Genomic DNA, 15,874 nt, shown 5'->3' with positions numbered 1-15,874 from the left:
TTAAAATTAATTTGTTATTTTTTATGTTCTGTTGCATTCATACTTTTGTAGAAACCTCACATTCACACGAGTGCAGTTTAGCTGTAATCAGAAACACAAAAATGACGTTGTCGTTATAATTACGGGCAGGAATGTTTACAAAGTAGAGCTTAATAAATTTAAACACGCGATCACTTGTTACATTAAGATGCTCCCGAGTTGTGTTCATCAAAATCATTTACACATTTCTAGGTTTTTTTTCGGATTTTTCTATATTTTATTTACACGTTATTTAATAGTAACTTAGTCATGTAAACTAATTGTTAAACAATTAATAACACGAATTTTTCTATTATATTCTAATAATATATATATATAAAACTAAACTTTACTAAAATCTTACTCGCATGTAGGCACTTTTATTAATAAAAAATTTTAAAATGATATCGGCAGAATCCAAGGAAACACAATCATTACACCAGATTGTTTGTGACAACGTTTAATTTGCCAACAAAAGTAACAAGTTTTGAACACTACAGTCTGTTTTAGTCACAAACAGCCAGCACAGATATGATATACAATCTGTGAAGAACAGCCCTAAGATGTTCAGCAGGTAAAGTAAGGAGGTCCATAAAAATATGTACACCAGTAATTTATACCTCCATATTATTTCGAATCTTTACATCCTGCTGTCAAAGCTGTACCAAAAAAAAACAAAAAAAAAAAAAGGAAGGGCAATCATAAGAATTAAAATGTGGAAATATTTTCTTTGCAAGAAACAGTGTACTTTTGCCACATGTACAAAATGAAAGAAGTTCAAACAACCAGGAACCTTTTTTTTGTTATCTTAACATTTACAAATACTAATGTATATTCATGAACCCTTCAACTTTGCAAACACACAAAGAAGTAATGCATGTCTGCTGGCTTTACATTTTACAGTGGTGCAACATACTGGAGTCTGTAGGATTCCTATAGTACCCTGCACATGAAACCAAGGCACAAAGCACCTGCTAATAAGGAAATCACTCTGAGTCCCGCTCGCACGAGATAATTCCCTGTGAGATGGCAGTGTCAGCAGACGGACATTATGAGGAAACACTTTCTCCTTTATTTCTGAGATGTAGCTATCTTGTGCACACGTTTTCCTTAGTTGTATTTTATCGAACGAAATCACAGTCGAACACAGTTTCTGAAGGTGGGTTGTGAGCAGAATCTGATGGTTTTTTTTGTCCTTCTTAATGCTCCACAGGCCTTTAAAAACAAGAAACCATGAATGTGACCACTTTCAGGCACCGTGAAGCATAATTAGCTGCACTAATTTGTAATATGGAATGCACAATATTGTACAACAGATTAGTCTCTTTAATCACACAAAATTTCCCTTTGGGAATGAATTTCAGTCTTCGTCCGACAGAGGTTCGTACTGAGAAGAAAGAATTGGTGCCGGTTGATTTTCTCTAGATAAAGAAGAGGGAGAATTACTGGAGGAACTACTTCCGCTTACTGCAGATGACTGGATGTGTGATGATGCACAAGAAAGGCTAGAATTTGGATTTTGTGTCGAAGACGGACTTCCACACTGATGAGCCGAAGCGGCTAACGACCTGACCGAAAGCGCAGAATAAGCGTAAGGATACGGGGTATTTCTAGAAAAATTTGAATATGGAATGTGCTGGCTGGAAGATACAGATGGCGTCATTGAACTAGAGGAATATATTGGACTACTGCTGCTTATGCTAGTGCTAGAAACTGATGAACTATATGGAGAATAGCATCCTGGACCAACTACTCCACTCGACAGAGGGGTATTGGCCCTGCTATTCTGTCCCTGGGTGGATGTAACAGGACCACTCTGACTAGGATCAGAGATAGAGAGACTTCCATTTGTACTGCCAACCTGTGCATTTCCGGTACTACTACTACTACCAACTTGATCTCGAGTTTCTATATTTCCAGAAGTGGAAATTGTTTCTTGTGTAGGAGGAGAAACGGGTTCAATTTGAGATGAAGATGCACTATTAATATTTGATGATTCATCAATTACCATTTCGCCAGATGCAGGACTGTCTACTATATGCGAGATACAATCAGTTGTAGTTCTATCATCTCCAACACCAGAAGTAACTTCCCATTGGTTTTCTCCTTTTGCTTCACAGTATGTAGAGCTTTCTACTGTTGACCTCTCCCCTTCTCTTCGACTGGACTGAGAAGAATGTAATTCAGATGGAGAGGCACTTCTAGATAAATCATTGCCGTTAGAACTAATAGGGGGTGAAGGATGACTTTCAGAAATATAATTGTTATTTTCATTCTGTTCTCCAAAACTGGTTAATTGTGGAGGTTCCAAATGTCCCGACGTAGTACTACTATGTGCATTTTCTGAACTTTCCGGAAGGGGTAAATTATTTTTTTCTGTAGAACTTTCAGGTATATAGTGACTTTCTAAACGAGATTTCTTCCTTGATGTTTCTTCTAATTCTTTTGTTGTTATTTCCGTACTACTAGGAGAAGCTGACCTGGGTCTAATTCTAGATGTTCGAACATCTTTCCAATCAGAATTGTGTGGAACACATTCTAAATTATGTTTATAGAGATGTGAACTGTCTGCCATTACACTAATTCTACCAGGATTAGAATCGACAGCAGATGATGGGCGAGGAGGAGTAGGAATAAAAGAAACTGGAGTAACTGCAGGACTATACCTTTGAGAAGATTGAGGGGTCATGGTTTCTCTAATATTTTCTGAAGGACATTCATTATCATAGTTATTTAATGAATTATATCTAATATTTTGTGATTGATCTTTCTCTTCTTTTTGCACACTTTGAGAAGAAGAAGGAATACCTTTCCTCACAGATTCATGAATTTCATTATTTTCATCAGTAGCAGTTCTCATAACCTCGACAATTCTATTTTTTACATAATCTAATGGAGAAAGTCCAATTTGTTGTTGATGAGGTGGTCTGTTTGAAATCGAGGGACCCAAGTTTCCTATACAAGTGGGAATGTTAGAACTATGAACAACGGAACTAGATACAGAAACAGAAGATTCTGAGGACTCGTGCTGATACAAGCGGCGAGTTGTCAGCAAGCCAGTTATACCCGGATTTGTTACCCAAGCAGATGTCCTATTTGAAGGATGTTGCCCTGGAAATGAATTGTTGTCCCCAGATGTTGTTGACGATGCTGAAATTACACGAGAGTTATTACTAATAATGTTATCTGATGAAGGTTGATTTGGAGGTGAAATAGGTTCGACAGCATATGGTGTAACCGGAGATGTACGTGATGATCTTGAAGAATGTGATGATTGAATGCACGGAGAACCCGATTGAGCAACTCTAATAATTTGACGTTCGTCTTGATTCATAACATTACCAGCAACTTGAGTTGGCTGATGAGAAATACTGGAAGTATCGGCACAACCCGGAGACTGATGTTCTCTATCACGATCCTGTTGTAAAGCTCTTCGTAATTTCCAACTATGAGAACTACAAGCCGAACCAGAACAATTCTGAAGACTGTGATCTGGTTCGCTCATCGGAGAACTTTGAGTACCAGAGAGACCTTCAGCAGGAAGAGATGCAGCTATACCTTCTAATGGCCTATTATGATGATGAGAATCAAGTACATGACACACATCAGATTGATAACTTGCTCTATTTGAGGATGCAGGTGACATAGAACTTCCGACAGCAATACGATTATGACTATAAGAGGGCTGGGCAGAATGTATATCATTAGAGGAGCTAAAGTCTTTAGATATAATAGCAGCAATCCTCTCACCTAATGTAATGTTTTTCTCTGTCATACAAGCAAAAGAATCTTGTGCTATAGGAGAGTTATGATTATGACTACTAGGTCGTTCCCTGTTATATCGTTCTCTGTTTATAGGAGGTTCGTCGTCTATCGTTACAACTTCTTGCCTACCATTATTATGATTTACTCTTAAACTTTCATGTTGTCTAGCATCACTTTCAGATTGTTGTCTCTGAAACAAATTATCTATCGCAGCATTTTTGTTGTTGCCAGGATTTTCGGCAGTCTGATTAATCTGGTGAGTGATAATAGCATCAATAAGATTAGCAGCTGTAAAACCATGTTGAGTAGAAGTTGGTTTTTGATGGTCCTTTTGAAATGATTGAGAAAATATTCTAGAAGCTTCATTATCTAATTCATTTTGATGAGTATAAGGAGTTGAAGTTGTAGGTCTTTCTACCATATCCATTCTAATATATTTTGGACGATTTTCGTCGTCTTTTCTGTTCTGAGATAAACCTCTTTCACGACTTGATCTTGACATGCCATAATTAGGTTGTCTCATTTGTTTTTCAAATTGCTCTCTGGTGAATGGTTCTCTTGCATTGGACAACCGTAAACTAGAAGTTGATTCTGTAATTCCTATTTTAGGTCTTTCCAAATCTACAGTTAAACGTTCTAAATTATTATGATCATAATCGGTATTTGGGCCTGTTTCAACGAGATAGTGTTGTTCTTCTCGGATATTAGAGTGACCAATAATAATCCTTTCTCTTTCTCCATCTACAGGTAAGCCTTCCACGCTAGCTCTACCATGCTCTCTCTCATTTCGATATTTCTCACGAGAATTATTTGCAATTATTGATTGTCCTGACTCGGAATAAGATCTCGGTCTCTTATGCATATCTAGAAGTGATTTTTCCAATCCTTCCACAGTTGATCTTTCCCTTGGGGAGCGAGTGATCTCTGAATGCATATGCATATTTGGACTTGAGACAATTGGAGAGCGTTTTTCTTCTTTTGGTACAACTAAGCTTGGTTGAGCTGCAGCTGCATTAACTAAAGTATTAAATGCATCGTGAGAAGAAGGATTTATAGAATACGTCCCTGGTGGAGGATGTCGAGGAGAAGGCGCTCCTTTCCTTATTGGTGGCACGGGACTTATTGGTTCTGTCCTCATGTCTAGCGAACGAGGCGAAGCTGACGTCGGAGTCTGAATTACCGATGGTTTAGCAGTTCCCCATGTAATACTACGCTGAATAACATTCTGACGAGGTGTGACATGACCTTGCTGAAGTCCTGGGCTATGAACAGAAGATTGTTTAGACACAGGTGATGGCCATGAGGTATTTGGAGAAATTTGAGCTTCATTTCCAGGACTGTGTGTCCTATCTATTTGCACAATTGGTGAACTACTATGATGATGAAATCTAGAATCACCAACTGGAAAGTAAACAGATCCTTGACCTGGAAAAGGAACACCACTTGTATTTGAAGGATAAGGAACATTTGTATAAACTGAAAAATATACGAGGATCTGGAGTAGAAGAACCACTTAACGGTGGATGTGGATTGTTTTCATGTGCTCTAGGAGATATTCTAGCTTCTTTTTCAGAATTGCTTCCCCTTCTCATTTGCATTTGTTTTGATGTGTTGAAATCTATCATAATTTGTTTTGAACTAAGCTGAGATTCACTATGATAAGCCGATCTTGAAGTTTGTTGTGATGAAGAATAAGCAGTAAATGATGGCGAATATGAGTATGGTCCAGTAGGTGACATGCGCCTATAGTAATTTTCTATAGCATTTGGATCATACATGACTCTCAATCCTGGCCTAGGAAGACCTTCTGATGCTGTTACTGGATTTCTGCTGTTGCCATCAAAAGTGGGAGTAGGTGCAACAGAGCCTTCTAAACGTCCACCGCCCGACATTCCTCTTTTTGAAGCAGAATCGTGAGATAATGGGGTTCCTAATGTAATTGATCCAGATTCTTTAGGCATATGTGCTGTAGGATGCCCCAAAAAATTGTCATGTCTTGACACTGATTGTGAATGATTAATATTATTAGAAGCAGAAGAGAGATGCTGATTGACTGGAGTGCCTTGTGTTATTGAACCAGGAGGAGGATGTGACATTAATTTCTCCTTATATGATAGTTTTGGTGATAAAGGCGTAGATTTAACTGATGATGTTATAAGTGGGGGAGGAGGTGGTACATTACATTTAGCAGATTTTGGTAAAATTCGTGAAGGCGGTGGTGTAGCAGGAGTAACTGGCGTTGGTGGTTGGGCAATTAATTGTGGAGGTTGCGAATGCAACTGCTCGGGAACATTATATGATGTCTTTCCATGACTCTCATTAGAACGGGGATAGTATACTTCTCGAGGTTCTGTAGTATATTGAGGAGACAAGTCAGGTGGAGGAAGAAGTCTATTTGTTCTACTATAATTAGAATGAGCTGGTGGCGGAGGAATACCGCCGTACGGTGAAAATTGACTATGTGAGGTGGAATAACCCAGTTCGGAAGGTGGCCGAACATTAGTTACAATTCTCTCTCTTTTTAGAGATCCATATTCTCTTGGAGGACTGTAATTTTTATCTCTAGGTTTGTCTTTCCTACTCAGATCTTGCACTTCATAATCTAATATCTCCATATCTGGTTCCCTATTCATGTGATGTGCATACTGAGCCATCAGTCCTTCGGGTCTTGTTACTGAATAATGAGGACGCGAAGCTTTATGAGCTGCTGGAGGTGTATTACTTAAATTTGCATGTTCACCAATTTCATCCTTTATTTCCTGAGAAGCTTCTCGAGAAAACATGTCCTTTTCTCTCTCTCTGTTAACAATTGACTGTAATGTTGATGATGAAGTGATGGGTGTTGTACTCTTTCCTGGTTTTACAGGTGATTGTAAGCTCATTTCTATAGCTTGATAAATGAGGTCTCTAACACAAGTTGGCTCATCTTTTTGAGATTTACCATCCTGAGGTGACGGATGATAAGCCTGAGTCCGAGAATGATGAGAAGCTATGATTTCATGTGGTATTGTCCCAATAACGGGATCTTGTAATAATGTTTTTACTAGTGGAATGTTATATGACGATTCATGTATTCCAGATCCATCTAGTCTATCCTTAGGTTGCACTGAAAATGAAATACAAGAATTTCCACTACCAGGAATCTGGTTGGCATTTTCATTTCCATTTCCACTTTGTGGTCTACTAGTTTCTGAACTCGCTAGCTGTGTTGAAGTTGTACTTCCATCGTTTTCATTTAAGCCCTGACCTTCGTCGGCACTAACTGTTGCACTGCTGTCGTAATCAGGAACATTTCTTGGACTGTGACAAGTTTCAAGTCTTGGACCATCATTAGTGTCACATACTTGTTCTTTATGAATTAAAGTTGGAATAAGATTTGGTCTAGAACAGTCTTTTTCAGAAACTGAAAAGAGTTAAATGATTAAAATTAAATATCATATCTAATCATATCACATGCAATATATTTACAACAACAACTTTTTAAATATAAATAATTCATGGTTCCATACTCAATATAAATTTCACATTTTTGTATTTGATTTGTATGCCAAGCTTCATGGCTGACTATTTCACTTGATCTTTAACTGAGTTCAAAGAATTCCATGTTGCTATCAAATTAAACTTATCAAATTTATATTGAATAAACATTTAGAGGAATTAATAAAAATTTTTTGTTGCTTGTTTATTAGACATATCACTTATTAAATATCATCAGAATTAGCCCGTCCCAAAATATATAAGTTAAAAAAAATAATAAATTTTCAAGTAATATAGTTACTATTATTATCAATGTTGTTATTAATTATATTTTTTATAATTGTTTAACATGATCTTTTAATATCAGAGTCAACAGAAGCAGAATTTACACTAATTGTAAGTTTATTTATGTAACTTGCTTAATGTTCGGTCAGTTATCATCAACAATACAAGCAAATTACAACATTCACATTCCACTGTATCGCTTTCTCTTTATTTATTAAAAATAATAATCTTTATGCTTGCAACACTGCAATATTTTCACAGAATTTATTGATAATTCAAACTTATAAATAAAATTTATTTATGTAGTAGTATGTCAATGAATAGGATTAAATATGCTCAGTAACATCAGTTATTTGGTTTTTTTTAATCACACTGATCTACTGAATTACCAGATTATTTAAGCCATAACAAAGCTGATCATTAATTATTTAGCATAATTTAAAGATGATTAAAATTAATGATCAGCCTTGTTATGGCTTAAATAATCTGGTAATTCAGTAGATCAGTGTGATAAAAAAAGCCAAATAACTGATGTTATTGAGCGTAGTTAATCCTATTCATTGACATACTAATACATAAATAAATTTTATTTATAAGTTTGATTAAATTATTTAATTACTAGTATTTATATGTGATGGGAGCCTAACTGCCTACCTACAGGCTAAATTACACTACATTAAAAATAATTAGCAGCTTCATTACAGCTCAAAGCATGTTATAATTTGATAGACCATCATAGTATTGTTTTAGACAGTGGAACCTCGATATACGACCTTAATCAGTTCTTGATATTTGGACTTATACCGAATAGGACTTATACCAAACCAACCTTTCCCATAAGAAGTAATGTAAAAATGATTAATCCGTTCTCATGTAAAAAAAAACCTCATCTTGATATGGTATATTAATGGGGTTGTAAAATAATTGAAACAGTATTTGAGCACATTAATAAAAAAAATAAATTTTATTATAGATTTTTAAAGTTATTACAGTAATGATCGCAAATAATTGCTTCTGCCAGCACACTGTTTTTCAGTTATCCAAAGCAAAAGCAATTTCTCAACATGATCTAATGTCTTCGATCTCTGTTTAGAAATTGATTTAACCCCTTTTGCAATGTTAGCAGATTTAATAATTTTATTTTTCACAACTGTCGATATCGTCCTTCTCGGAATACAGTATGCAACAGTTAAATCTCGAACACGCATGCCACCTTCATATTTCTCAACAATCTCTTTTTTCAGTTCCATTGTGATTCTAGTCATTTTTTTTTAGTTTTCTGTTGCTTTTCACTTGCCTTTTTGCAATTTATGATTAATAAAAAGTTTTACTTACAAATTAAAATCAGAAGAAATTTAACAAAGTTATAGATCGTGGCACCACGAATGTCTAGTCTGGTCTAGTACACTGATAGTGCTACTTGTTCGTAGATGGTGCACATAATTGAATTAAGTCGTATATCGAGCAAAATTTGTTTCGTCCAAACAGGACATATTCCGAATTGGACATATTCTAAAGCAGACGTATACCGAGGTACCACTATATTGTGTTTTGATTTTTATGTATTTCTTTTATATAATACTGAAAATAAAACTGATACATACCAAGTAACTTAATGACAGCTTAATATTTTAAACAAACCATTACATTTTTTATTTTACTTTATTTAAATTATAAAAATTCTTAAAACAATTTATTTCTTAAAATATATTAAGTTTATAAATTTTTCAAACTGCATTCTGAAAGCTTTAAGCATTAATACAACAATAATTTAATTATATTAATCACAACAAGCTTATAAAAAATTATTTCTACTTGCTGAACACTGATAAATGTCAATTGAACTTAATTAATGGTTTGTTTAATAAATGATGTTTTTTTGAGAGTAAAGTTTTTATACTTCTACTTACTTTCATCCAACATTTTGTTATCTGGACTGGGGGCACTGGCAGTGTCGCTAGTACAGTTATCTACACAATTCTCTTCTTCACAACTAGAGGTAGTTTCACCACTTTCTTCATCAGTTACTGTTGAAAGTGAATTATCTTTCCCATGCACCTAATTAAAATATACAAACTTAAAAATAATTCCCAACAAACAAAAAATCTCATTAAAACTTAATAAAGGAAAACTTACTTCTCTGTATTCTCTAATGATATCTTCTAAACCAAGTTTACGCTTATAATTAAAATAAAAATTTTTACATTGCTCTTTTGTTTTAGATTGAACCATATCAGATATACTTTTCCAATCTGTACCGTATTCTCGCAATCCCCGCTTTGCTATTTCCATTTCTTCTTCCGTCCATCGAGACGTCTCGGTACTTTCTGCAAGGTGGAAAAATTATTATTAAAACCAAATGAAACTTCTAAAATAGCCACTCAAAAATCTATTTTGCTTTCAAAATACAACCAATTTAACGAAAATAATTATTTAACTTTCAACAATATCATAACTCAGATTATTCATTTTCATTTTTCTCATTAACTTTAAACATTTCTGGTGGAACCACTACCAATAAATATGAATGCAAATTATATTCAATGAATAAATGTAAAATACAGAGCATTCACAAAGGATAAAACCTTTGTCGTTGCCTTTTCCTTTCCATCGTTGCACACCATCAGTAATCCATCGAAATTTAGAAAAAAATTCATTGACTTTTTGTCAAAAATTCTGTGTTTAAATATTTGTTTCAATGCTATTATGCTCAGTACATCAATGATGATATATTGAAATATCTTTGGATATTTATCATAGCAACAACAACATTAGAACTAAATATTCTGTTTCTTAGGTTCATTAATAATATGAATCTATAAAAACTGAATTTGCAATATAACAACAAATCTACTGTATAATCAGCAGTAATGTTTAGAAAAAATTCTTCAAACAGGTTATTTCTTAGTAAATTAAAGTTGGTTCAATTTCTGGGCCAATGTCAAAATATGAAAATGTTCCTCTGCAAAATTGCTTGCTATATCACTAACACATTAAACCACAAAGCCCCCAAGAACATTACTGCTAAATTACACTTTTATATGAATTTAATTAAATCTCTATAATAATGATAAAAACTCTCCTCATTCAAAATATACAGGGTGTTCATTTTAATATTAATCTATGCACTAAAGGTCTTTCCAGCACTGCTTGAAAATATGCATAGCCTATGATGCATTAATTTCACTACAATGTTTATGGTGAAATACATTAATTAATTCAAAAAGAAACATATAAATTGTGCAAATGTTCTGCAGTAAAATGCATATTAAAAATGTAATTTCACAAATCACATGGCAACAACAGTTGCCAGATTTCTATAACTGGATTAAAGAACACTTAAGATTGATTATAATGCTATCACTCAACTTTTACTCCATTCTGTCCCAACCAAAAGAAGTAAAACTAAATGATATTTTAGTTAATAACTAAATGTTTTGCTTATAACAATGCATCAACCATCAACTTTCTCAGTACAGTCCATGCTGTGACATGGGATACATCTAACTGTTGTAGCACTGCACGTGCACTACTGGAATCTGCAACATTATTCAAAAACCATCCAACAACCACCACAGTAGTGTCTTCAGCAATTCATAAAGTGACAGATTTATGTCCTTGACCAGGATGATCTCCCAGACCTTCAGTTTCTTTAACACTTACCGCGCTAGTAACGTAATATTACATTTTCCACATTCCTTCGCAAAAAACGAAAAATGTAATATTACGTTTCTTGATATATCCTGTAGTTTCTAGCTTCAAAACATAACAATACGTTTTCAGCAATGAAAATATGATTTCTTTGTGTATTTTAGTGTGTCTGTTAATAAATAGTGTGCACTATTTATTCAGAAATTTGAAATCTAAGCGATTTTGTTCAATCACGATCATCGTCTGATTTGGAGTTTGGTCACCAAATTTTGGAACAGAATATTGAGGAGTTTTATTTTTTTTAATATATAAGTTAAGTTTAGATATGGTGCATTAACGTACTAACTAATAATTGTTCGAATTCATTAATAAAAAAAATCAACAAATATAGTTGCCGATTATATTGATTTATCTGATAAAAATGTCGCAATTATGATTTAGGCCTAACTGTGATAAAAAAAAAATACAAATAAGTCACGTAACTTCGTTATTATTTTAAACCTGTATAGTTTATATTATATTACATAATTTGTATACTTTTTACATATTATCAATACAAAAGTCGAATTCCTATATTTCTGATAGTGCTAATGCCATCTTATGTACATTTGCCGAATAGACTCAATTACAAAAAACAGCCAGTCATAAAAATGTCTACTAATAATATTGATACAGTACATCGTTATTATGAATAAATTCATCAATGTACTATATATTCATACGTAAAAATACAAATTTTAAAGCTATATTGTAGTTTTTAATTTTTTTCATTGTATCTTTATCTCTAAAACAAGTCCAAATAACATTAAAGCCTAATATGTAAAAATAAAGCTCACACACATAAAAATTGAATATTGTACAGATAAATATTTCCAATATCAGAAACTGTTTTTACTTTTTACCTAGCTTTAGTCAATCGTTTTTATTTTCAGTAGAAATTACTGTAAAATTGCTTTAATCAGTCAGCACACAGGTAAGGAACTACTGTCAACTGAACCAGTATGGTAAGTGTTACATCAAGCAGTCACTCTCCCAAGAACTCTTGAAATCAATGGTCTTTGGTGTAAATTCTTATAATGGCAAAATTCCCATTATTTTCATAAAACAACTGCATAAAAAATGCACATCCTGACAAGGCAATGACCATTGCGGCTAGCAAGAATGATATTTAACAACTGCGGCCATTTTCATATGCAAATACTTGGCTGAAAATTAGGTGCAAACGTTTTCGTCGCCCCTTCCGGGCAACGAAAACGTTTGCACCTAAGAAAAAACAATTTACTCCAGTTATTTGGTTCAAGTAAGAAGTTTTTATATATACAACCCGACGTATTCGGTAGTTGAATACTATCATTTGGTATTAGTCTGTTTATTATAAATTTATTTTAAAATTATATTTTGATTAGTTAGCTAGAATTTCAAAGACCTGTAAGTGCTTGTAAATATTTTAAGTCATTAAAATTTTATCTAGTGTTTGGACAATATATTTTTAAAAATTCTACATCTAATATTCAAGTAAGATTTAATTTTGTAGTTTTTAGTTGCATTTTACAATTAAAATAGAAAACTGCAAAGTTATATTTTAATATAACTTCATCAAAATATTTTACTTTAATATTAGAAATATACATAAGATAATAAATAGGTTACTAAGGCAACGGCATATGTTCACATTTATAACTGCAAAAAGAAAGCAAACAAGTTCATTTGATAATGAATTTTTAGACATTAAATTAAAGACCCAAACATTTCCAGATTTTCTTCTGGGTTACTTTTAAGCTGGAATTTAATTACTTTGGTGTTTAATAATGTTTACAAGATGGGCTATCTGCAAGAATCAAGTTGAATACTAAATTAATTTCCAGCATAGAAATAAACTGGAAAAAAATCTGAAAATATTTAATTCCTTAATTTTGTTATAAATTCCAGATTTATTTTTTACTCTTTCTGCCCTGTGGGCACAGAGATCTTTTTAATCAAACCCACTGTGGGTTCACCTAGGCTCACAATGGAGCATCCAGATGGCAAAGGATGGGGTCAGAAGAGTCAGACCACACTCAAAAAATTCATTTTTTTTTTTACCTGCTCAGATTCGTTCCAAGGTTCCCAGAATAGCTGAGTGACATCTTCACAGCTTGGCCATCCGGCCATCAGATTTATTTTTAAAAATAATTTACTATCAGTTACAGAATATAAATCTTCCAATGACAAAAAATGTAAAAAAGTTTTTAATAACTTTTTTACATTTTAATAAAATTTAGTGCTTTTATCTTGATTAACCTGAATACACAGTGTTAGTATGAAGTTTATCTCAAATTTCAAAAATTTTTACTTTTTAAAATTTTTTTGGGGGGATGAAATTTTTCTATTCAGTTTTCTGAATTTTACATTGAAGTTATGGGATTTATTAATTTTATACTAACGTGTAGTATTACTATGCATCTTACATTTCGCAAGATAATTTATCTTTTATATTCATTCACAAATAGCTAGTTATAATCATTTTATTAATGATGCATTTATGTTTAAAGCAGGTTTGTCTTCCAAAGTGAATTACGTTCCGAAGACCCCGATATGCACAAAATGCATCATCACATTAAGTGAAAAATTCTTAACTATCTTTAAACAAATTGCAATTACTTCGTACCGTCAGGAATAGAATGCGTTCCCAATTTTCTAGCGATTCGATTAAAGCAAGCCGAACAGCATTTGTTTACTTCTGCGGGGATTTCTGAAATTTAGAAATTTAAAGTAAGTACATATTTTAAAATTATATAATTTAATTTATAAGATAAAAAAAATAAAATAAAATAATAATACTAACGAAGTTCAGCAATAATTGGTTCCCTGACTTCTGCAGATACTTCCAACCACTTACTCGGCAGAGGTCGTAATCTTTTCACTTTCCTTTTAGGCGTCTTACATGTTGGAATAGGGCATCTAAAGAACAAATTTACATAAATTTAAAATCAAATTCTTTGAATAAAATAGGAATACATCAATTAATAGAATCAAAATCCAATTATTAAAGCAAAAGTCACAAATTCAGAGAAACATTAAATTAGTGTAAAAGTGCTTTCAGGGATGAAAGACAATTTTACTCTAGATTAGTGTTTTTTCTGAACATACAGAATTTTAATTATTGTCATCCAAGTGTTTTACTAAGTATCAGGCATACACCAGAGAAGACATTTTTGGGTCATTCGTTGTGGTGGAGGGCTATTCCTTTCTGCATTTTTGCCATGTACATTTGTGCGTGTCGCTTTAATTATGGACACGAATATAGTATATATATACACAGTTTCTTATCTGCTATCAAAATATGGTGGTAACTCAATACTTTAACTTAATTTGTTTGAATACCAAACAAATTATTCCCATAAAGAATAACTTAAATTAATTGTTTCAGAACCCCAAAAATACACTTATAAAGCACTTTAAGTAGAATTTAACACAAGTTTAACAAGAAGTTTGTAAGCCTAGCATGCATAAATCATAAAAACCAAAAATATCCATGCAGAGTGAAAAAATATGCCTATTAATTTTATTAAGTCCAGAGAAAAATCTTTTTTAGTAGCAGTCCTTAGGTAAGATGAATGTATGATGTAATTATAAAAGTTGAGAAATTTAACACACTATTGCTAATTCACAATTGTATTCTTTGTTTACAAGCTTATTTTAATCTCCCATTTCCCATTTTGTTTGAGTAAAATCAAGTCAAAATGTCTGCAGATAAGATGCATATCAGACATATTTATGTTTAGAGTTTGGAAAAAACATAACACCATACAAACCATAAAAAATATTTGTAATGTGTACAGGAAAAATGCTCCTAAACTTCAAATGTGATTTAAAAACTTCCATTCTGGAAACTTTGAACTAAAGGATGTATAGCAGAAGGAGATTCAAAATCTGTGGATGAAAAAAAATTGCAGGAAGAAACTGCTAAAAATCAACAAATAAGAACTTGTGAACTCAAAAGAAATATTAATGTGTCACAGACACACATTTCTAAACACTTCATCAACTTGTAATGATTGCAAAACATGATTATTGGTTCTGCACACATTATAAGTGGGGGAGAAAAATTGGATTGGGATATAGATTGTTCTAGTTACAACATTAAAAATGTTGATGAAGTTATAAATAGAATACAGAAAAGTGTTTTCTTTCTGTATTAAGAAAACACCGATAAATTAAGTCTTGATCCAAAAAATATGTATCCAAATATAAAATGGAAATTAATAGAAGAAAGTCTAATTAAACTAAATGTAGATAAAACTTTAACTAACCCAATACAATTTACATATAATAATAACTATTTTGAAGTTAACGAAGATTTCCATAGACAGGTTGACGACATCAGTATGGGATCAAAATTAGCAGAATTAGTTATGAGAAACATAGATGAAAAAATAAATAATATCCCTGGTATAAAACTAGTAATGAGGTATGCCGATGATTATTTACTAATATACAATAATAATATAACAAATGTAATATTATTCTTAACAGTGTAAACAACATTAATAAAGATATTCAATTTGATATAGGAAAAAAAAAAATGAAAAATTTAATTACTTAGATATAACAATAATGAATAACCTTAATAAATTTACTTTTATGACATACAAAAAACCCTGTCATGTTAATAAAACTATCAACTACTGTTCATATA

General features: G+C 32.6%; 1 protein-coding gene across 1 annotated transcript in view; it reads right to left on the bottom strand.

Moving 5' to 3' along the window:
• Positions 1-378: 378 nt before the first annotated feature.
• Smr (Smrter) overlaps positions 379-15,874 on the bottom strand; it is a 101,502-nt gene continuing 86,006 nt past the window's right edge. Inside the window, 6 exon segments of the mRNA XM_067269039.1 lie at positions 379-5,248; positions 5,250-7,186; positions 9,456-9,603; positions 9,682-9,872; positions 13,844-13,927; positions 14,021-14,136. Coding sequence (XP_067125140.1) covers positions 1,379-5,248; positions 5,250-7,186; positions 9,456-9,603; positions 9,682-9,872; positions 13,844-13,927; positions 14,021-14,136 — 6,346 coding nt within the window. The 3' untranslated portion in view covers positions 379-1,378.

Source organism: Centruroides vittatus, unplaced genomic scaffold, assembly GCF_030686945.1.
Source record: "Centruroides vittatus isolate TY-2023 unplaced genomic scaffold, ASM3068694v2 contig_345, whole genome shotgun sequence".
NCBI classification, from domain to species: Eukaryota; Metazoa; Arthropoda; class Arachnida; order Scorpiones; family Buthidae; genus Centruroides; species Centruroides vittatus.
The sequence above is the reverse complement of the archived record's forward strand: the minus strand, read 5'-3'. Positions and strand labels throughout refer to the sequence as shown.